Genomic DNA, 25,293 nt, shown 5'->3' on the forward strand with positions numbered 1-25,293 from the left:
AAGCACAGTTCTCCAATTTGCCAAGATCCCCACCACTCCAAACTTAGCCCACTTTACCCCAAATCTACACAAAGGAATCCTATGAATACACATTCAAGCTATCACAAGGGAACCTGACATTTCATTGCTTTGAGACAGTTGGGAAAGAAAGAGGGCCTGGCACAGAGTAAGCACTAGCTGTATTTAAGTTTCCTTTGATGGTAATACTATTACACTGTTACTACCATTCATATCATTGCTTTGCTGTAATAGGAAGGAACCCTCAAGGGTAATGATCTCACCACTGTAAAGGGAAGAATGAATTAGAAGTAGTTGGAGTAAGATTGTAGAATCCTCTTCCTTTTTCTTTATCTTGGACCTGGCTGGCTTGAAGGTAATTTATTCCCATCATTTAGTGGACACAGAAATTAAGCATTTGAGTTTTAAGTTAGAATGGATTTGTGTCCCAGCTCTCTCACTTATTAGATGTATGATCTTGAATATCAAAAAATAAAACAAGGATCAGAGCTCAAAAATCAAGCTGATTTTATTTACTGCCAGGCAAGGGAACATTCCCTGCTTACACTCAGAAGAAATTCACTCAGTAGTGCACTGAGGGGCAGGGAAAGTTGGGGCCAAAAGGGGGTGGCAACTTGGCGTCATGATGATCATGCTCATTAAAGGTGAAAAATTTGCATTACGGAGAGGGTGGAATAAGTTCACGTGTCTGTGTACAATTGGGTAAATCAAGTCCTATTATTCATGGGAAGGGAACAATCTAATTCAGTCAAGTTCAGCCTGACCCTGATCAGGCTAACTCATGATTCATGGTTCTTAACAGCTCAACTGGTTAGAACTCAGAAGTGGGGAAGCACAGCATTCAGCTGTGAATAATAGCTTTGGTGTGCATGCTCAGTCCTGTCCAACTCTGTGTGACCTCATGGACTGTAGACGCCAGGCTCCTCTATCCATGGGATTCTCCAGGCAAGAATACTGGAATGGATTGCCATTTCCTCCTTCAAGGGATCTTCCCAACCCGATACAGGGATCAAACATGGTCCTCCTGTGTCTCCTGCATTGGCAGTTGCTTTATTACCACTGAGCCAACTGGTAAGTGAATAATAGCTCTAGAGTACAGTTCAGTTCAGTTGCTCAGTCTTGTCTGACTCTTTGAGACCCCAGGACGGTAGCAGGCCAGGCTTCCCTGTCTGCCACCAAATACTGGAGCTTGCTCAAACTCATGTCCATCGAGTCAGTGATGCCATCCAACCATCTCATCCTCTTTTGTCCCCTTCTCCTCCTTCCTTCAATCTTTTAGTATTTTCTAATGAGTCAGTTCTTTGCATCAGGTGGCCAAAGTATGGGAGCTTCAGCTTCAGCATCAGTCTTTCTAATGAATATTCAGGACTGATTTCCTTTAGGATGGACTGGTTTATCTCCTTGCAATCCAAGGGACTCTCAAGAGTCTTCTCCAACACCACAGTTTAAAAGCATCAATTCTTTGGCACTTGGCTTTCTTTATAGTCCAACTCTCACATCCATACATGACTATTGGAAAAACCATAGCTTTGGCTATATGGTTCTTTGTCAGCAATGTAACGTCTCTGCTTTATAATATGCTGTCTAGGTTGGTCATAGCTTTTCTTCCAAGGAGCAAGCGTCTTTTAATTTCATGGCTGCAGTCACCATCTGTAGTGATTTTGGAGCCTAAGAAAACAGAGTATATCACTGTTTTTGTTGTTTCCCCATTTTTTTTGCCACAAAGTGATGGTACTGGATGCCATAGTCTTAGTTTTTTGAATGTTGAGTTTTAAGCCACCTTTTTCACTCTCCTGTTCCACTTTCATCAAGAGGCTCTTCTGTTCCTCTTTGCTTTCTGCCATAAGGGTGGTGTCATCTGCATATCTGATGTTATTGATATTTCTCCTGGCAAACTTGATTCCAGTTTGTGTTTCATCAAGTCCAGCATTTTGCATGATGTACTCTGCATACAAGTTAAACAATCAGGGTGACAGCCTTGAAGTACTCCTTTTCCAATTTGGAACCAGTCTACTGTTCCATGTCCAGTTCTAACTGTTGCTTCTTGACAGATTACTCAGGAGGCAGGTAAGGTGGTCTGGTATTTCCATCTCTTAAAGAATTTCCCACAGTTCGTTTATTGTGATCCACACAGTCAAAGGCTTTAGCATAGTCAATGAAGCAGAAGTAGATATTTTTCTGGAATTCTCTTGCTTTTTCTAGGATCCAACAGATGTTGGTGATTTAACCTCTAGTTCCTCTGCCTTTTCTAAATCCAGCTTGAACACTTGGAAGTTCTCAGTTCACATATTGTTGAAGCCTAGCTTGGAGAATTGTGAGCATTAGGTCCATGAGTCAAAGTAAATTGGAAGTGGTGAAACAGGAGACGGCAAGAGTGAATGTCTACATTTTAGGAATCAATGAACTAAAATGGACCAGAATGGAAGAATTTAATTCAGATGACCATTATATCTACTACTGTAGGCAAGAATTCCTTAGAGGAAAGTATCCCTCATAGTCAACAAGTCTGAAATGCAGTACTTGGGTGCAATCTCAAAAACAACAGAATGATCTCTGTTTGTTTCCAAGGCAAATCATTTCATATCACAGTCATCCAAGTCTAGCCCCAACCAGTAATGCTGAAGAAGCTGAAGTGGAATGGTTCTATGATGACCTACAAGACCTTCTAGAACTAACACCAAAACAGATGTCCTTTTCATCATGGGGGACTGGAATGCAAAAGTAGGAAGTCAAGAGATACCTGGAGTGATAGGCAAGTTTGGCCGTGGAGTACAAAATGAAGCAGGGCAAATGCTAACAGAGTTTTGCCAAGAGAATGCACTGGTCATAGCAAACAGCCTCTTCCAACAACATAAGAAATGACTCTATACATGGACATCACCAGATGGTCAATACCAAAATCAGATTAATTATATTCTTTGCAGCCAAAGATGGAGAAGCTTTATACAGCAGGCAAAAATAAGACCGGGAGCTGTGGCTCAGATCATGAATTCCTTATCGCAAAATTCAGACTTATTGAGGAAAGTAGGGAAAACCACTTTAGATCATCAGGTATGACCTAAATCAAATCAAATCCCTTATGATTATACAGTGGAAGTGACAAATAGGTTCAAGGGATTAGATCTGATAGAGTGCCTAAAGATCTATGGATGGAGGTTCATAACATTGTACAGGATGTAGTGATCAAAACCATCCCCAAGAAAAATGCAAAAAGGCAAAATGGTTGTCTGAGGAGGCCTTTCAAACAGCTGAGAAAAGAGAAGTGAAAGACAAAGAAGAAAAGAAAAGATATATCCATCTGAATGCAGAGTTCCAAGGAACAGCAAGTAAAGATAAGAAAACCTTCCTCAGTGATCAGCGGAAAGAAACAGAGGAAAACAATAGAATGGGAAAGACTAGAGATTTCTTCAAGAAAATTAGAGATACCAAGGGAAAATTTCATGCAAAGGTGGGCACAATAAAGAACACAAATGGTATGAACCTAACAGAGGCAAAAAATATTAAGAAGAGGTAGCAAGAATACACAGACGAACAATACAAAAAAGCTCTTAATGATCCAGATAACCAAGATGGTGTGATCATTCATCTAGAGCCAGACATCCTGGAGTGCTAAGTCAAGTGGGTATTAGGAAGCTACAAACAAAGCTCATGGAGGTGATGAAATTCCAGCTGAGTCAAATCCTAAAAGATAATGTTATTCAAGTGCTGCATTCAGTTCAGTCACTCAGCTGTGTCTGACTCTTCGAGACCCCATGGACTGCAGCACGCCAGGCTTCCCTGTCCATCACCAACTCCTGGAGTTTGCTCAAACTCACGTCCATTGAGTCAGTGATGCCATCCAACCATCTCATCCTCTGTCGTCTTCTTCTCCTCCTGCCTTCAGTCTTTCCCAGCATCAGGGTCTTTCCCAATGAGTCAGTTCTTCGAATCAGGTGACCAAAGTATGGGAGCTTCAGCTTCAGCATCAGTCCTTCCAATGAATATTCAGGACTGATTTCCTTTAGGATGGACTTGTTGGATCTCCTTGCAGTCCAAGGGACTCTTAAGAGTCTTCTCCAACACCACAGTGCAAAAGCATCAATTGTTCAGCACTCAGCTTTCTTTATGATCCAACTCTCACATCTATATATGACAACTGGAAAAGCCATAGCTTTGACTAGACAGACCTTTGACTAGACAGACTAGACAGCAAGTAGAGATAAGAAAACCTTCTTCAGTGATCAATGCAAAGAAATAGAGGAAAATAATAGATCAGGAAAGATTAGAGATCTCTTGGATAAAATCAGAAATACCAAGGGAATATTTCATGCAAAGATGGGCACACTAAGGGACAGAAATGGTATGGACCTAACAGAAGCAGAAGATCTTAAGAAGAGGTGTCAAGAATACGCAGAAGAACTGTACAGAAAAGATCTTCGTGACCCAGATAACCGTGATGGTGTGATCACGCACCTAGAGCCCAGCATCTTGAAATGTGAAGTCAAGTGGGCCTTAGCAAGTATCACTACGATCATAGCTAGTGGAGGTGATGGAATTCCAGTTGAGCTATTTCAAATTCTAAAAGATGATGCTGTTAAGGTGCTGCACTCAACATTCCAGCAAATTTGGAAAACTTAGCAGTGGCCACAGGACTAGAAAAGGTCAGTTTTCATTCCAATCCCGAAGAAAGGCAATGCTAAAGAATGCTCAAACTACTGCACAATTGCACTCAACTCACACACTAGCAAATTAATGCTCAGGATTTGTTAAATGCTCAGGATTTGTTGAGTAGCATTAGTCTTCCAACAACATGGCTCAAATTCCAATTACCTTGGGATATTGGTTGTAAAAGTGTTAGTCGCTCAGTTATGTCTGACTCTTTGTGACTCCATGGAGTTTAGCTCATGGACTGTATCCCATGGACTATAGCCTTCCAGGCCTGGAATTTTCCAGGCAAGAATACTAGAGTGGGTAGCCATTTTCTTATCCAGGAGATCTTCCTGAACCAGGGAATAAACTTGGCTCTTCTGCATTGCAGGCAGATTCTTTACCATCTGAGACACTAGGGAAGGTCTATATTAACTGTGAATAGCTACATGAAGTAAAAGCTTTGCTGGTAATTCTTCAGCCCACAGATCACAATGTAAATAATAGACGTGCATTAAGATCAGTGATGAGCCACATTACTCTTTTCAGTCTGTCATTGATCAGCCTCTGCACATCTGCTGTTCAGTTCACATATGGACAGTAAATCCTGTAGCTGTGTTGCCTTCTTGTCAATCAGCTGTAAAGAGATACTACTGGCACCAAAATTTAACATTTAAAGCACTACTCCTGTTGGATAATGCTCTTGGTCATCCTAATTCTCTTGGAGATTTAGATGAAAATATGAAAATTTCCTTTCTATCACCAAGAACAACTTCATTAATTCAACGGGTAGACCAAGTAGCTGTTTCAATTTTGAAAGCTTATTATCTTACACACATTTTGGAGTAAGTTTTGATGCTACAACTGGAGATCAGACAGTTTCTTTGGCTGAGTTTTAGAAGAAATATGACATAAAGCATTCAACTGAAAATATGCAAGCATCATGGCTGGAAGTAACTGCAAGTATTATGGATGCAGTATAGCGGAAACTTTCACCACAATGTGCAAATAACACTGCAGGATTTGAATTGAACATATGTGGGATTATAGAAGAAACAGCTGACTATGGGAATGCTTCTTGCCATTATTCAAGAGCCCGTAGATCTGCTGCCAGAGGAGCTTAGTATAGGAAACTTGTTGACATCAAGGAGGAATGTGGTTGTAATGAAGTGGATGATGTCCCAGAGGAAGTGACCCTGGCAATAAACTTTACATTAAAGAAACTCTTAGAGATATTTCATGGTGTTAAGAGCACAAAGGATAGAAGTTCGGAAGCTGTTCCAAACTTAAAAAGAGGATGGCATTTCACTAATGCATAGAAAGGATGTCCACTCTGAATTATGACTCACACAATGAAAACAAGACAAGTACTGTTCAAAGTAATTTTGATAGGTTTTTTTTTTTTTTCACAAAAAAACCCACTTTAATTCTTAATGCTCCTAATGTTTACAATGATGGTTCATTAAATGCATGTTGGTTTTATTATTTTTCCATTTTCCAATACATTTATAACCAACAGTAACAGTATTTGATGTTTTGGAAAGGTTTAAAGATCCTTCATGAAAACTATCATAATTTTCCCCATTGATTAAAAAGAAATTTTGTACAATTTCAGTGTGCATGGTTGTTTTCATAGTCCCTACAACAATGTAAAGTGAGCACTTCCTGAAATAAAAAGGTAACATTTTTACTGGATCATGGGCTATGTTGAATTAATAATTTATACCCTGAAAGTATTTTACACCTTTGTGTTACAAAGAAAACTATTAGGTGCAAAACACACATCCTTTAATTATCTCTGAAACTCAAAGGATTTAAACTCAAAATATAACATTCCAACTGACTTTGTTGATGGCTGCCTTGCCATAAATCACCTAAAATATTTTATTACAGGGTCCTGAGTACAGTTTTACCATATTATTCACATTATCACTGGTGTCCAAAGGATAGACCAAAATAAGTGACATAAGTCTGACAGAGAAAAACAAAGATTGTATGATTTGCACTTGTATGTGAAATTTAAAAATAAGCAAAAAAGTGAAAAAAGAACCAAGCTCATAGATACAGTGAGCAAATTGGTGTTTATCAGAGGTGGGGTTAGGCAAGTGGGAAAAATGGATGAAAGTTATCAAAAGGAATCAACTTTGAGTTATAAAATAAATAAGTCATGACGAGGTAATATAGCACTGTGCTGTTGCTAAGCCATGTCCGACTCTTTTGTGCCCCCATGGACTGTAACCTGCCAGGCTCCTCTATCCATGGGATTCTCCAGGCAGGAATACTGGAGTGGGTTCCCATCCTCTCCTCTGAGGGATCTTCCGGACCCAGGGATTGAACCTGCGCCTCCAATGGCCCCTGCATTGCAGGCAGATTCTTTACTCTTGAGTCACCAGGGATATATGGTGACAAATGTTACCTAGACTTATTGTGGTGACCATTATGCAGTATATACAAATATCAAATCATCCTGTAGCACTCCAAAACTGCATTATTGTTTGTGCATAAAAAAGACAAAAACCTATCTTCTTAAAGAAGTTTTTTCTATTGTCTATAATAGTGCACATCAAAAGTAAAAACAAGCTGCAAAAAAGTGTAGAATACTTTAAAAAAGTGCTTTCCAGGGAATTCCCTGGTGGTCTAGTGGTTAGGGCTCCATGTTTTCACTGCAAGGGTACAGGTTCAACCCCTGATTGGGGAATCAAGATTCCACAAACAGCATGGCCAAAAAACCCAAACAAACAAAATACAAAACACTACTTCCCAATCTTTCGAGTGCATATGGATCCCCAGGTGAACTTGTTAAAATGCAGATTCAGATGTAAGGATTTGGAATGGGGCCTAGATTCTGTGTCTGTAACAAGCTCCTGGGTAATACAGAAGCTGCTGGTCCTGGGACCACACATTTTTAAAGTCCTTTGCTAATATTTCAAGGATAACATGAAACACATAAAATATGTCAATGACAGCTAAAATCCAAGTATACATATTATAAGAGCTGTGTCACTAAAATTTTGCCTTAGACCACATGTCAGTACTAATGACACTATTGGAGGTAGTAATGCTTGATGTTAAACAACAATAACAATACTGACTTTGTTTTCTACAACTATTCTCTACATTGTTCTCTAGTTTGGTCTCCATGAATTAGTCTTGGATGACAAGATATTGCCCTTCTCAGAGTATCATTTGAAGTTATTATTAACCCTCAATTACTGAGCTAATGAGGAAGAGGGACTGTGAATATATTACATAGATAATGTATAATTTCACTTAAACTTCATGTATGACCATTAGAAACCATTAGATGCCATTAAATCTTCTATTACATAGGTAGTAATAAACATAAAAGTAAATGACTTCGGGCTTCATTGTCTTAGTTCACTTTTAACTCAATAGAATTAATGTTGGGAATGTGAAAAATGTTGAGACAGGCTTGCATAGTTGCTTAATAGTTGAGTGCACTTGATCTACTTATTAATCCCTGTGTTCTCATCTATAAAATTGGTTTATAATGCCCGCTGTATGGAGTATCAGGGATGATTCAAGGTATGCTACCTTGCTAGCATGGGGCTGCCAATGTGGCGCTAGTGGTAAAGAACCTGCCTGCCAATGCAGGAGACATAAGAGACTTGGGTTCTATCCCTGGGTTGGAAAGATACCCAGGAGGAGGGCACGACAACCCACTCCAGTATTCTTGCCTGGAGAATCCCATGGACAGAGGAGCCTGGCGGGCTACAGTCCATAGGGTTGCAAATAGTCGGACATGACTGAAGTGACTCAGCATGCATGCACCTTGCTAGCTTACTGATTTTGGGCTTCTCAGCTTTCAGAACTTAGAGTAATAAATGTCTGCTGTCTCAGCCACTCATGTATGGTTATTTTGTTATGGCAGTCTGAGCAGAATAATGCATTATTTCATCATTATATATATTATTATATATAATATATATATATATATGACAATGCATTATTATATTTTGTACATAAGTATTTAACATTTTCTTTTTAAGAACTGGATGTTTCACTCATGTTATATTACTAATCCTCACATAGATAAACATAAGCAAGGATCAATAAAGAAATGTCTTTTTGCTTATTATTGTTGATGACTATTATGATTTGTTGAAGGCTATCTAACATTAAGTCTGACAATAACCTCTGAGATGTATTATTACTTCCCTTTTACAGATGAGAAAACTGCAGCTCTGAGATGTGATTTGACATGCCCGAGGTCAATTAGTTAATGAATGGAGAAGCCAGTCTAGTTCCAAGGTTTGCAAATATTTCCCTGTGAAGGGATTAAACATGTTCAAGACATGTTATCAACCATTAAGTAGTGCATATTCTAGCTGGGAAGGCGTGATATTATAATTGAAATGTTAAATGATGATGCAAAAGATAAATAAGAGACCAACATAAGAAATGGAAAAATATCACATTAGAGTGTTCTTTAACTTGTGTAAAGAGTTCCCTAAACTTATTTGTCCATGAAGCTTATTTTTATGTCATACCTATTAAAATCTCAAGTAATGACTGTTTTGAGGAATTAAATTTAGAAAATTCTGGTTCATTTAGTAGGTATACTGAGCTTTGAATTTAGAGGAAGCTGCAGTGGTATGGGTGGGCAGAAGGAGAAGAATTAAGTAGCAAAACAAATAAACATATTTTTTGATTCCAAATACTCCCAATTTGATTTGTCAATAACTCTTTACCTTATTAGATTTTATTTTTAAGAATCATTTATTGAACATGTGAGTACTTTCCATTTAATTCTCATAATATTCTCATGAGGTAGGCATTGTTATGATTTCCATTTTACGGAGGAGGAATCTAAGGCTATCTACCCAACAGTACATTGAAAAGCCAGATTTTGGACCCAAAAGGTCTGGCTCCAGAGCCAAAGCAGTGGATTAATTATGTAAGCTTGTTTAAGGGAGCTTTGTTTTAAACCAGTATCTCAAATAATTCTGATGCAGGCACAATGGAATAGGGTTTGAGAAGACAGTTATCTGATAGCTATTTAAGAAGCTGAATCCAGATATTGGTTCTTAAACTTTAGCATGCATCAGAATCCCTGGAACATCTTGTTAACACACAGATTGCTGGTATGAGGTCCAGAGTTTCTCATTCAATAGATCTGAGACTGTCTCTGAGAATTTGCACTTCTAACAAGTCCCCAGTTGGAGTTGATGATGTTGGTCAGGGGACCACATGTTGAGAATCACCAGTTTATACTAGACTATGGAAAGAATTGAATATTAGTGTGAAGGAATTTGGGTTTTATCAAATGAAGTGTGTATGTGTGTGTGTGTGTGTGTGTGTGTATGTGTATGTGTGTGTATGTGTGTACGCTCTCTAAGTTTTTGACTAGAATAACTTTACATGTTAAGAAGTACACTTAACATGTACAATAAAAGGAAATCTCCTGTTTACTCTATTGCCCAGCCCCCAAGTTCTCCTCCCAAAGTCATGTACATTTCTAGTTCCTTGTGTATCTTTCTACGATTAGAGAATAGAGGGAAGCACAGTTTTTAGCATTCAGGTACTTAGAATGCTTATTTTCTTGTCATTATAGCAGTCTAGTAAGTGGACTACTGGAATTTACCATCTAGGGCATTAATGTTATATAAACTAAACATCTAGATCAAAGAATTAGAATTTTAGACATAGGCAGAAACTACAAATGAAGAAACTAAGCCACTGAGAATTTAAATAACTTATCCAAGTTCACATAGTTAAGTGGCGTAGCGAGGGATCACACCCATGCTGTTGGACTCCAAAGCCAGTGCTCCTTGCATTATCCCTCAGCAGTCAGAGGCCCACAGGAAAGAAATGATTTATCCAGCTTTGCATAGTTATTAAATTTTCTGATTCCAGTCTTTCTCTTTGACCATACGCTATGATGGAATGACTTTTTAAAATATCCATTCAAATTTTTGAGCTTTCATTGCTTTTCTCCAAAACTACAAAGCTAACAGAGAGAAGGCTTAGTGTAGTTTCTCTTGCTATGGAAGATCCCTTGCCCTTAGAGCAATGGAACTCTTAAATGACCAAATATTGCAAAATATGTGACTCAACCATAGCATACATTAAGAAGCATCATAGGTCAATTAACAGTTTAGCTTTGAGATCTGATAACTTCTCTCAGCCTCTGTTTCTGGATCTGTTAACGGAGAGAAAATAATACACATTGAATAGTGTTGATGAGGTCTTTAAATAAGAACACATGTAAAGCACCAAACATGGTATCTGGCACAATGTGAACACAAAGAAAAAATGTTGTTTATTACTATTTTCATTGCACATTCAGTTCTTAGAATGGCTGGAACTCCTAGGCACAACTTAAGATTTGACAACAAAAACAACCAATTTTACAAGTCATTTGGCACAAAAGTCATGGAATCTATTTCAGCTGTGAAAGACAGCTGAATTCTTTTAGCAATTTTTACTAGTTGGACTATTAAAAATCACCAAAGATTAATCTATGAAACATTCTACAATCAGAATGAGAATATTTTGCTCACTGCAGATGATCTTAACATTTTGGTGAGCAGAGTTCTACATAGAATGTCTCATAATAAAATACAGACTATTCTACTGATGCTGAAACTGAAACTCTAACCCTTTGGCCACCTGATGCAAAGGGGTGATGGCCACCTGAGGCTGACCACTTACAAAATACTTTCTGCATGTGACCTGTGGTGACATTAAATAGTATTCTAATCAAATTTATCTCTAGCCTTGAGCTAAACCTCTGATCTATCAGTTCTGAATTCCCTTAGGAAAGCAAAGCCACTGTATCATTATTTTTACTTCATGAAGATTGTTTATCAAGGTGTACTATAAAAGTTTAGATTTGGCTTATGTTTTGCACAAGTGCTCCATTGAAGTGAGAATGTAAGTGAGAAAATGGCTGTCATAATTTTACCAACCAAAAAGTGTACTGTAGAACTGAAATCTTCAAAATTTTTCATTTTAGGACCATTTTACACTCTTAACAATCATTGGTAACCCTAAAGTACTTTTGTTTATATTGTTTATATCTATTGGCATCTATCATATTATAACTTTAAAAAGGCATTTAAAAATAATTATTTATTATTCAGTCTTAAATAACAATAAACCCATGACATGTTAATGTAGGTGACATATTTTTATAAAAGTATCTATATTTCCAAAACAAAAACATTTAGTGAGAAGAGTGACATTGCTTTATTTTTTCAAATCTCTCCAATGTTTAGATTAATAGAAGGTAACTGGATTTTCATATCTGCTTTTGTATTCAATATGCTGCTGTATATTATTCTGATTAAGTTTTTATATATATACATATATATGTATATATATATTCCAATCTTACACAGATACGTAGTTGGAAAAGGGAGGTAGGAGTATTTTCATAGTTTTTTCGATAATTGTGACTATTCTTTGATACTACACCAAAACTCAACAAGTGGTGGTTTTTTAGGGGATACAGTAATTGCAATATGGAATCTGAAATACATCAGTGAACTTTTCTTACTCTTCATACCAATACATTAACATCAACTAATCCTTTTGCACTTTGAATGAGTTTATTTCTTATGTGTGATTTTGTAGCTTATGCATTGGTCATGGAAAATGTTGCTTTACAGAATTAAACAGATTTTCCAAATGTTGATGCATTTCATAGACAACCTCAATAAATCACATTCATTATCACACCAGTGATATCAGAAAAGCCTTTAAATGTATGGAAGCCATCAAACTTATAGTGGCAGGTACAAATTTTTCAAAATTCCAACTTTTGCTTGACAACTCAAATTTCACTGTTGGCCACAAATACTGTCAGTTGCTGTCCTTGAAGTAACAAAGCTCACTTTGTTCATTTTTGAGAAAATGTCTGCCAAATAACCACAGTTATTTGGTTTGACTAACCAAATAACTGACTAACCACAGTTTGTCAGTCATTCTTCCTTTTTTATAGCCATTTTAGGTTCACAGCAAAACTGAGCAGAAGGTAGGGATTTCTCATGTACTTCCTACTGCTTTTTTTATCCTCCTTTTTATTGCAATAAAACATAGTATTATAGTCCATTTCCCTAACACTTCCATTCATGGCTTTATATGAATATCAAAACATCAAACTGTAGACTTTAAATATGTACAGTTTATTGCACATCAATCATGTTTAATAAAACTGTTTTTTAAAAAAGCCTTCTCCCCATCCGAAGGATACCCAAATATGTTAAAATGTGGATTTATGTAATTCTTCACATGAAATGTGGGACAAGATTCCTATAAAATGGCCTTACATAATTTTAGAATGAAGACAGCTATGGATTTCTCAGTTTATACAAGTTGTAAACAAAATAATTCCAATGAAACATTGATAATAGCATAATACATTTCTTAAAGAACTGTAAATTAAATAGTAATTACAACATAAAATTAGAAATAAATCACTTTCAGATAAATGGAGTATATTTTTTTCTTAAAGGCAACAATGATCTTTTACCTTAAAGCTTTTTATGCAAGCTAAAACATGTTTATTCCCTTAAGTCAAAAAATATATTAAGTCTCTATAAATATCAAATTTTACTAACAGCATAATGGTAACATATACATAATGCAGATCTTATAAAAATTGATTTGATTTTGTAAGACATTCAAGTGAATTTAGAGCTGTTACTCAGTCAAAAGCATCCAAATTAGTAGTATCTGGAAAATTACAGGCAATGATATAATTGAAGGTCTGGGTAATCACTTTGCTTGTGAAGAGGCAATGGTCAAGTATTTCTTATCATATTATATAGTTGGGTGTCAATGTAATGCCCACATATAAAACTAAATTGATATATTATACATAAATATATAAGTAAATAAAATGTGGTTTAAAACGAGTTTAAATATGAACAAAATTGTTGAGATCTCCAGTGGAAACTGTGTTAAAGTAGAAAACTCAATATATTCTTTTGTCTCTGGCTTTAGAGAAGCAGACTGGTATGAAACTTTGGCACTTACTTTCCGATTGTATTGGGTAGCATCGTAAGTTGATTGTCATCTACTTTTAGAGTAGTTAGTTTTTTCAACAATCCTAAAACAGAGAAGATGTATTAATACACAAGAACAGATTACTGATAGAAAATACAATATATAAAATACAATATACATCACAATATAATTGTGATGAATGTTTGTCATGCTAATTGGCTGCACTCTGCTTATATCAACCTACAAACTTATATTCGCATGTCTAATTCTGACCTTCCAGTTGTAAAAACTTTACTTACATCAGTGGGAGTTCAAGTACAATGATGGAGACAATAAGGAAAACATAGGGTTCCATAGAAACCTGAGTTGGCGGTACTACTACCACATTTTCCTTTTCTATTATATAGCAAATGGACGAGATGAAAGTTTTCAAGGCAGCTGTGACTCAATATTTAATTAACTCATAAGCACTAATAACTAACATTCCTGTTGTGGTACAAATTGAAAACAAATCTGAATTAAGCCTAATAATCAACGAATGGGTACTGAAGTACTGCAGTATAGTGGTTATAATTATGGACTTAAAAATTACAACATATAACTTCATATTCTTTCAGTTACCATAAATCCTTGACTGGGATCAGTAGTAAACACAAAAACCCTCAGTTTTTAACATATCAAGTAGAACTGGCTAATAATTGGCATTTCAACTATTCATATTTCACTAATTTATGCCCTTCATAAACTTCCTGCTTTATCTACTCTTATTCTCAGGTATTAATAAGCAAAAACTGCAGAGTAATAGAAGAACAGCTTTCTTTACCCAGCCATAACAGAACCCAGGGTATCAATATAGCCTAAATAGCCAAAACCCAAGACAAAGCATAAACAGTGGCTGATTTTGGTTTTACATATGTTTTGCAGAAAACTTGTTCTGACAGATACAGTAAGTTCCATAGCCAAATGTGTTTGGGAAATGCTGAATTAAACAAAATCAACCAGATTTCTTTAATGAAAAATGTTAAGGAACTTTTGATATACTAATGTAGCAGGGTGGCTCTAAAGTCATTGTGGAACTTCTGTGTGTGTGCAGAGTATCTTGTACAGTGGTGTTTCATAAACATGCTCTGAAAGTGCTGTTACAGCTCATTCCTACCCACCTCAAGTATTTTGAGCATAGCTTAAAGGCAAAAAGTAAGTCACAAGAAGTCAGAAATAAAGCTGTTGTTGCATTTGAAGTTTCAGCATGCTCAATTACGTAGTCTACCAAAGCACGCAGAATCTCTAGTGAAGAGAAATGTCATCACTATCAGACTGCTGTGAGAAAATACCTACAATATTTGGAGATTAATACATCAGCTTGTGCCCTTATGATACACGGCTGAAAACAGTAGCACCTGGGAAAGAGGACAATTCTCACTGGGGTAATTTCTCTCTGAAATTTGAACACCCACTGCCTATTCATCTATGCTCAAAGGGTGACTGAATCATTTCAGCTTCTCTACTGTATATGTAAAAAACCATCAACCTTGGAAATATAAAAGAACACTTGAGTCTGTTCATCAGTTGTGAAAAGAAAACACAGGACCATGAATTATAACTAAATTCTTTATGAACTGTAGTTGTGAGCAAACTATTGTCCCTGCCCACAGGTGGAGCCAGAGGAGGGCTGACAGTTTCCACATCACTTGGCTGGGTTACGAGAAGTTTTGGGTTGGGTTACAGAGGGCTGTGCAAACATCTTGAAGCCAGGTTGCCAAGCAGTCTTTAAGAGAATCACAGTCCCCAGGTCTGAAGTAGTGGCGTGAAAATCTTGAGGCAGGATAGGGATTAAGGTCAAAAGATTGATGCAACAGATTTTTTTGAAATAATGGATCTTTGACAGAAGCTTCTACAACTTTTGGCAACCCACTCCAGTACTCTTGCCTGGAAAATCCCATGGACAGAGGAGCCTAGTAGGCTATAGTCCATGGGGTTGCAAAGAGTCAGACATGACTGAGCAACTTCACTTTCTTTCTACAACTTTAAATGCTGAAGCAAGTTAGGGCTCCTTCCTTTGTTGCACGTATGTGAGCTAAAGGGACCATCATTCATTTGTAATATGGCTACTTTGTCATTCACACATTCCATACAAGGGTGTGCTCTCTGGACAGATTCCAGAACTTCTGTAGTAATCTGGTTGTTCTTGGAATAGAAATAGGCCCTCAACCTCAGCTCTGTTACTCATGACTTCCTCTGACAGATATTTCCTTTACTGTCTTGCTATTGATATATGTTTGGACTGTCTTCTACCCTCAGGAACCAAAGGTATTTTATACTATTTCTTCCTCAGTTCTCCACCTCTTTATCTTATGTTCTCAATTCAGATATACTTAAGAGAAAGGAAAAGGAGGTTTTTTACTATGATTCTGGCTACTTTCATATAAATATACAATAAGCCACAGTATAATAAACATTAATATAATTTGCTATCAAAATAGCTAATATTTATATGACATTTACACTCTATATTAGAATTTTGAAAGCCAAATTGCTGTGTACTCAAGTCTAAGATTATAATAATTATTATATTATCATAGTACCTAACATTGATTGAACATTTACTGTATACTAAGTTCTGTTCTAACCAATTTTACATATATTAATTCATTATTTCTCAAAATAATTCCCTGATGCAGGTACTATTACTTTACAATTTAAAAGATGATAAAACTGAGGCACAGGGAGATTAAGTAGCTTGTATAAGGTCACACAGCTAGTAAGGTAGAAAAGCTAGACTCTAAATTCAGGCAACTTGACTGCAAAACCTGTGTCTTTAACCACTAAGTGAATAAGATAAATTGTTTTGGAAAGTAAATATATATATGTATGTATATATATTTTCCTTTATTGAATTTCTCTGCTGTCCAAAGAAGCTGATTATTAAAGCTCTACCTAGAAAACATGAAATCCTCTTCATTTTCCCTGGAACCAGTACATTGAAAGAGACTCAGCATACAGGGTTGTTTGTTGAATATATAACTCCATTCAAATACCCCACAGCTAAAACAGGTGTAAAGGAACTAAAGATTTTTAGTTGTTATTTCCTTTTATTATTAATAATACTATGACATTTCTTGTCTTTTATTCATTTAAATGTTGGTATTCCAATAGACAACTCAGGTTCAAATAAAGAAGACAAGGTGTAATTTACCATCCAATCAGAATCAGTAAATTATTTTAGGACCTTTGAACAGAGTTCTCAGGTATTTCTCTTAACCAAGAAGGAAATTTTTCAAGGAAAGCCAGCCTTTCTACATATACAATCAGGTACTCTGGCAACTCTGCAGATGGATAAATGTAATTTTCTCTAAAAGGTCAATAGGGTCCAAAGATAATTCCAGCAGGAAGCTACTGACAGAGTTACCTTCTTAATTTGAGGATTGCTCACTTCCCAGGTGGCGCTAGTGGTAAAGAACCCATTTACCAAAGCAGGAGACAGAGAGATTCGGGTTTGATCCCTGGCTTGGGAAGATCCCCTGGAAGAAGGCATGGTAACCCACTCCAGTATTCTTGCCTGGAGTATCCCATGGACAGAAGAACCTGGTGGGCTACAGTCCATGGGGTCGCAAAGAGTCGGACATGACTGAAGCGACTTAGCACACATGCATGCACAGATTCTAAACGAAGACATTAAATACATAATGCAACTTGCATGCGCTGGTCTGCTTCATGCCAGCCAAGCATCTAATCTGGTATTTTCTATCATCTGTACAGGCTATTTCCCCCAGACTGGAAGGCTAACTCCCTAGTCCACTTTCTTAACAGAGGATATTTTAAACAAATAGTTACATCATCTTTTATTTCACCATGTGGCCTCTTCATTTCCAGAATTTCTAATTGGTTCTTTTTTTTTTTTTTTTTTTTTAATAACTACCTGTTCTTAGTCATCACTTTTGTAAGTTCTTATTATTTTTTATAAATATTGTTCTTCCTTTTATTTATTTGAGAATCTACACATACTTAAAATAATTTTTTAACTTGCTTGATAACTTTGGTTTTCCATGGGGTAAAATTTCTATTGTTTGAGTTGTTTTAATGTTAGTTTTCCTTTAAAGTATTTGTTTTCATGCCCATTTGTGTCAGTGGGTATTTTCTTACCTATGTTCACTCCTCCATGTCTGACACTGGTTACTTCCACCTGACCCTCAAGTTTCTGGGGTTTAGAACCAAGTCTTAAATTAACAACTTAGTGCTCTCATTCAACCTGGATATTGCAAATAAAGCAGCTGGTAATGTGCTGTAATTTTCAGTATTGAATCTGTGTCTGTTCTCTCCTTTCATCCTAGCTCTAGGATCTTCAGTCTCTCTTAGCAGAAAAGCGTTTCCTTCCTTAATCCCTGTAAATTTATATTCTCTTGTTATGCTTAAGGGTTTTTTTTTTTTTTTTTAACCACTCAGGATCAGAATTTATGGCTACCACTTCTATTTGTGGTCTGGAGCCCATCATGTCTGTAAGCATTTCTGCAAGTGTTTCCATTATATCTCAGTTCCAGGTATATGCTCATTCTCTTTAAGCAGAGCTATATTATGTTATTGACTCAATACTTAAGGAGTACTTACCATATACCACCCATAATTCTTTGTATGGAGAAGACAGTAATGAAGAAAATTATGTTCTTCTAATATAAATAGCTTTTTTATTCTCATTATGCCTTTGAAGATATGGAGTAGTTTTTGAGTAAGGAGAGTAAGAAATGTATTTTGACCAGATGGCTATCTTGACCAGATGATCATCTCTAGCATCTTCATCAGAGGATGCTCTTTTACACCAATATATTTCCTTACTTTCTACAACATAAAATAGTACTTTCTAAGCTTATCTGATCATAAGTTTGATCTAAGATAATTAATAAGAATGCAGAACAGAGGGCCTATTACATACTTTGGGGTCAGAATTTTCATAGAAAGAGCCTGGAAATGTGGAAGTGTTTAATTAAGCTTAAGATAAGTCTTACAGAGGAGTAAGTTGAAAAAACACTGTTACAAAAATATTTAACTATATAAATAAAAACATCATCAAATCTACAAAGAAAGAAAAGCTAATCTGTTCTGTTAAAAGTAGTATTCTCTATTAACCTAAAAGAATAGTGAAAATGGAAGCAACAAAAATTGGAGAAAAATTTTTGCCTGTGATTCAATTTTCAGAAGCATTAATACGTTCTAGGACATATGATACACCCAATTTAAGGAGTGTTAAAAACTATATTCCAAAATTTAGTAGTTTGATGATTACTCTCCTATCTGTGTCCTCTCATAAATAATAACAGTAAGATATCTATACAAAAGTTTACTAATTATTTAGATTCTTTCATTGTTACTCAGATAAAAATTTATGACAAAAAAGGATTGAGTAGTTAATATATATTAACAGGCAAATTTCTGCTCTTATGACTCTTGACAGTATGCAAAAGATGAGATGTCATTTTTAAATAATATAACTATTAGAGCAAGGTTACAATAAACTTAAAGTAAAATAGAGCAAAACTGTGGATAGAAAGTGTTAGCTGCTCAGTCATATCTGACTCTTTAGGACCCTATGCACTGTATCCTGCCAGGCTCCTCTGTGCATGGGATTCTCTAGGCAAGAATACTGGAGTGGGTAGCCATTCCCTTCACCAGAGGATCTTGCCAACCCAGAGACTGACCCAGGTTCTCCTGCATTGCAGGCAGATTCTTTACCATCTGAGCCAAAAATGAAGCCCATGCTACTGGTAATTCTATAGTGACAAAAGAAGACATACATAGTCATCCAAGTACTTAAATCTAACATAAATACTCCTTTTAATAACACTTTAAAACTTAGTAGATCTAAAATTATTTAAAGTATGTCAGTTTAGTAAGATCATTGTAATAGGAGAGTATTTTGACAGCTAGAGCTACCATTTCATTCTAAAATATTGGTAAAATAATTTTTCATGTTGGATAATGACTATGCTAATTTTTAATATCAGGCTAACAGTATATTCCCTACATCTGCAAACAAACTATACTGCTAAAAATGAAAACAGTATATTTGACATAAACGTTGATAACAAAATATTATGTTCTCACCTATAGAGTCAGGCAACTGTTGTAACATATTGGATGACAGTAAGAGGTCCTCCAGGGCTTCACATCCAGAAATGTCCATGTCAACGGTTTCTATTCTGTTTTTTGACATATCCAGGTATACCAACATCTTTAACTTCCCTATAGACTTGACATTGAGTAAGCTCAGGGTTAGTGAGAAACTTTCAGGAAATATTTTAAAGTTGTAAAAACCACAACACTGTAAAATTAATTTCAAAAGCAAGTGCAACAATAATAAGTATTGGTGAGAATGTGGAGAAACTGTAACCCTCATACATTTCTAGTAGGAATGTAAAATTATGCAGCCACTTCGGAAAACAGTTTGGCCATTCCTTAAAATGTTAAACAGAATTTCCATATGACCTATCAATCCCTAGGTACATGCTTAAGAATGAAATATTTGTCCACACAGAAACACAAATATTCAAAGCAGTGTTATTCACACATTCAAAACATGGAAACAACCCAAATGTCCATAAGCTGATGAATACATAAACAAAGTGTGATATATCAATAAGCTGGAATATTATTTGGCAATAAAAAGCAATAAAGTACCAATGCATGCTACAAAATGGATGAACCTTGAAACAAATGCAGTGAAAGAAGCTGGTCACAAAAGATCACCTATTGTAAGATTTTACTTATAGGAATTGTCCAGAATAGGTAAATCTATAGAATCAGAAAGTAGACTAGGGTTGCTAGAGGCTGGGAGGTCAGGGGGAAGGAAATAACTGCTAATGGCTTTCAGGGTTTCTTTCAGTGGTAATGGAAATGTTCTAAAATTAGATTATGGTGATGTTTGTTCAATTAGGTCAGTATTCTAAAAACCATCAAACTGTATACTTCAAATAGATGAATTTTATGATATGGGAATATATCTTACAACATAGATATGTTAAAAGATAACAACAACAATCTCAAAGTTGCCAAAGACTTAAATGAATATAGAAAAAAAAGGAAGGAAGGATGGAAGAGAAAGTTGTCACCCAAACAACATATGCTGACATAATGATTCTTACAATTTCAAATGCATGAGAAAGGTATTAAATCATGATTTGAACTTTACCCTACTAAGCAGAATCAATATTTTGTTCATTCAACAGTCCTTTTTGAGGAGCTACTATATACCAAAGCTTGTATTATATACTAGAGAACAATCATAAATATCTTAGCTAAGTATGGGGAGAGACTTGTCATGATACAGACAAAGTCTTTATCTTTAAGGTGCTCATACAGTGAAGGAAACTGTCCAATAAGCAAATAATTATAAAACCCTATGATATGTGCAATAAAAAAAGCCTGTGGAGAATGCCATAGAAGCACAAGGCTGCAAATTGCCTGGAAGGCACTGCTTGTCCAGAAAAAGAGAACTTGTACCTGGAAGAGAGAATAGTGCAGAGAAGTGTGAAAAAGGGAGTGTGTTTGAAGAAGAGTGGGAAATTCAAAGTTACTGAATATAGTGATGAAGTTAAGCATTAGAAGAAGTCATCTGTTAAAAAGCCTTACCTTTCAGGTACTCTATCTTATTGAACTCTATCTTATTGGCAAGGAGAGCTATTCAAGGCTTTTAAGATGGTGAACAACATTATTAGACATGTATTTTGAAATAATAATCTCAGAGAAATGTGAAGGGAAGATTCATGACTAGAGTTAGAGTGGAACTGAAAGGATCAGAAGGATCTGGAAGCTGTTTAGCTAACAAGATGAAAAGGACCTGAGTTAAGGCAGCAGAAGTGAGGATGAAGTGGGGATAGCTCAAGAAAAATTTAGAAGTGGAATGACTGGATTAATAACTGATTTCTGAGGACAGGGGTGGAATCAGATCATATGGTGGGCAAGGGATGAACAATGGCTATCTAGCTTGGACATGAATTACGGGACTTGGAGCAAGATGAAATTCTTCATTTTCCTTTTCTTTAAGGGCATGTTTTGCAAATAAATGTCCTACACATATCTGTGTTCAATGGTTTATCTGCTTGTTTGTCTACCTGTAACACTTTGCTATACTGTCTCTACTTATTTGACAGAGTATAAGCAAATAAATACTACATCAACAAATTAATTGCATAAGCACATACTTGGCACTGTGCTAAGTACCTTATACATATTACTTGATGTAATACTTTATGTTCTTGTTGCTTAGAATGTGTTTTACGCAGCAGCCGTATCAGCACCACCTGGGAGCTTGTCAGAAATGTGTCATCGAGATCCATTCCAGACCCACTGAATTGGAATCTGCACTTTAACACACACTAAAGCTTAGAGGTTAAGTAATATCACACATTGGGTTCCCTGAGAAATGGAGACAAAGAGAAATTTTTGAGAGAGATTCTTGGGATTAATACCAGTAAAAAGAAAGAAGGAAGGAAGGAAGAAGAACTGGGCAGGTGAAGGTAGGCTGTGATGGTTCTGAGGAATTACTCAGCTGACTCTTCAAGTAGTACTGCAGTTGTCTTGAGTAGCAGTGAAGGGGCCAGAGCTTCATACTCTTGCACTGATTGATCACTGAATTGGTGGTCTCCTGGAATACAGTTATAACCCTACATGAGAAAGTTCTCTTCAGCTGAGGAAAGTCCTGAAGAGGGTGGAGAGTTGCAAGCAGTATTCCCAGAGGTTGAGGGAGTAGAATGAGCTCTTCATTCCAGGAGGATGACAGATCCACCACAAGTAACATTCCAACATTGCCCCATTAATAAGGAGTGGAGCTAAAATTTCAAACTCGATTTTATCGGATTATAGACTATAAAGCCTAATGATTAAATTAGCAGTTCCTGAACTCTAAATTGCTTATTAACCCAGCTCGTATCTCTAGCCCTGCTTCTTCCACTCCCCTTGTAGGCAGAGAGTGTGAACACAGTCAGGGTAGTGAATAGTTTCTAGGCTAGGAACTGGGTGCTCTGGATCAACCAGGCCAGAGGGCTGAGTTTCTTCTCATGCCTAGAAACACATCACTTGGAAAAATACTGTCATACTTCTTAGAGCTGTCCACCCCAAAGAACTATTATGCTAACTTAGCTCATCTCTTCTGATGAGCACACAAAGAATAATATATGTGTTTATGTTTGTCTGTGTGTGTGTGACGATTTCTTTTTTTTGTTCCTTTATCATGAGAAAATTTCTTTTCTCTTTGAAGCTTCCCGAATTGCTATCTGCAGCACAACTCAATATGTTTGTGTGAAGTTTCTAAACATCTTTTTTTGGAAGCAAAATAACACTTCAGTGTTTATTTTTGAGTCTTTCTAAACCCTCACTTTGAAGCACCTTATAAAGGCAATAATAGCCTGGAGTGATAAAGGCCTTTGTAGCCCAATGACTCAGAGTTCTTGAGGATATTAAATGTTACTCCAACATCCGGACATAAAGGGATCTACAGACGAACAGAGAGCAACAAATTAAAAAAGGGGAAGCCACTACAAGCAAAAGGAGATATTGGAGTTTGCTGTTCAATTATATTTTTATTGACTGATCTTAGAGTGATGGTTGTAAGACAGAGCTATGCAGCAAACAAATTTTTGATCATTATTTATTTGCTTCTCTGATTTGTGAAAAGTAAAGTGGAAAAATGATAATCCAGGCTTCTAAAAGTATTTAAAAATATACTAGCTTAATGTATTATGGTATGTGAACTAAAAACAAAAGGAATGTGCTTTTTTCTCCTGTATCTTATGACACTAAATATTTAGAATTAATCCTTCTGTGAAACTGATAGACATGGGCTGAAGACTGCATTCAAGCGTAGACTTTCAAGGCCAAATGTTTCTAGGTAATTGTCTAACAACTCTTTGCCAGCCTTAGGCATTCAAAACACCACACCTGTTTAAGGGTGGGAGGTGTAGGAGTATCCCATAAGTATTCCCATAAGGAGTGTCACAAAATTTGGAATTCAAGTGTACTAAGTAAAGCAAGAAACCCACTTAAAGATGGCAGTATATAAGAAAAAACTACTTTGTAACAGACAAATTAGACAGCATTATCTGTTTTACAGATGACTGAATCACTATCTTTACATTTAAATAATACATTAAATAATACATTGACTATGGAATTCATCAGGCTTCCCTCATAATTCAGTTGGTAAATCATCTGCCTGCAATGTAGGAGATCCGGGTTCGATTCCTGGGTCAGGAATATCCCCTGGAGAAGGAAATGGCAACCCACTCCAGTATTCTTGCCTGGAGAATCCCATGGACAGAGGAGCTTGGTGGGCTACAGTCCATTGGATTGCAAGAGTTGGACATGACTTAGTGACTAAACCACCACCATGGAATTCATCTGCAAGGTTGGATTTTGGGAACAGAACAAGTGTGAAAAGTAGGATAAGCCCAATTCTCATTCATACCTTCTGCTGATTCCCATAGCAACAGCATTTGGAGCATCAGAGTGAGCAAGAGCCTCTGACGCTGGTTTGAATCACAGGTCCACCATTTATTGACTGTGTGACCTCGGCCCAGTTACTTACTGTTTCTGTTTCAGTTTCCTCATCTATAACATGGGGTTGGTAATAAATTCTGCTTCACAGGGTTGCTCTGAGAATTTGGTGAGTCACTTGTAAAATATCTAGATAGTGCCTAGCCCCTGATAAATACCATGTAAATAGTTTTTAATAAATAAATACACTGCAGGTATAAACTCCCACTAGCATTCTGATTTCCACCAACGTGATGGACATGAGTTTGAGTAGGCTCCGGGAGTTGGTGATTGACAGGGAAGCCTGGTGTGTTGCAGTCCTTGGGGTCGCAGAGAGTGGGACACGACTGAGTGACTAAACTGAACTGAAATGATATACACCTTGAATATGGCTATGTGTAGTAGAAAATAGATTTGTCCCTTCTGTTATATGCAAACCCCTCAAACAAATATGTTCAAGGTCATTGAATATATTAGTTTTGTAACTCTGACATGAGCATGATTTGTAATTCATAGAGGTATATTTGTATATGGTTTTTAATAAATCAATAAACAGAAAATATGCATGCTTTTCTCTTTTGTATCTGTGAGGATAGCAGAAATGTATGCTTTTGGTGAGAGAAAAAAGCATATTTTCCCTAATCTTTTGTCAGATTTTCTTCTTTATGTGGTCCCATGCTTATTCAAAAGAGAATAGCTTCCTCTTCTTGCTTTTGCAATAGTTTTAAGACATGTTTAATGTCAATTCAAACAAAGGATCAAGTCTGGCTTTCGGAACACACATTTAAATCTCAGTGGCTGAAGAATTATTCCACAACCAACTGCCCTGGCTACTTAACCCCATGTAAGGAGTTTAGAGTGGTTTTCACCACTGAGAGCCTTCTAGTTGTTTTGTGTGTATGTTGTTTAGTTGCTAAGTTGTGTCCAACTCTTTTGTGACCTCATGGACTGTAGCCCACCAGGTTCCTCTGTCCATGGAATTTCCCAGGCAAGAATACTGGAGTGGGTTGTCATTTCCTCCTCCAGGGGATCTTCCCGACTCAGAGACTGAACCCATGTCTCCTGCATTGCAGGTGGAGTCTTTACCATTGAGCCACTTGGGAAGCCCTGTGTATGTGTGTACATGCTTATACCTGAGTGCACATGTCATGAGTGGCA

The 25,293-nt window shown here is 36.6% G+C and overlaps 1 protein-coding gene across 1 annotated transcript in view; it reads right to left on the reverse strand.

Annotated features, from left to right (window-relative positions):
* Window positions 1-25,293, reverse strand: part of LRRC7 (leucine rich repeat containing 7) — a 577,944-nt gene that overhangs the window by 122,818 nt on the left and 429,833 nt on the right. Inside the window, exons 10-11 of the mRNA XM_061121637.1 lie at window positions 19,711-19,855; window positions 13,648-13,720 (exon numbers count right to left, since the gene is read on the reverse strand). Coding sequence (XP_060977620.1) covers window positions 13,648-13,720; window positions 19,711-19,855 — 218 coding nt within the window. The remainder of the gene's footprint in view (window positions 1-13,647; window positions 13,721-19,710; window positions 19,856-25,293) is intronic.

Source organism: Dama dama, chromosome 20 (assembly GCF_033118175.1).
Source record: "Dama dama isolate Ldn47 chromosome 20, ASM3311817v1, whole genome shotgun sequence".
NCBI classification, from domain to species: domain Eukaryota; kingdom Metazoa; phylum Chordata; class Mammalia; order Artiodactyla; family Cervidae; genus Dama; species Dama dama.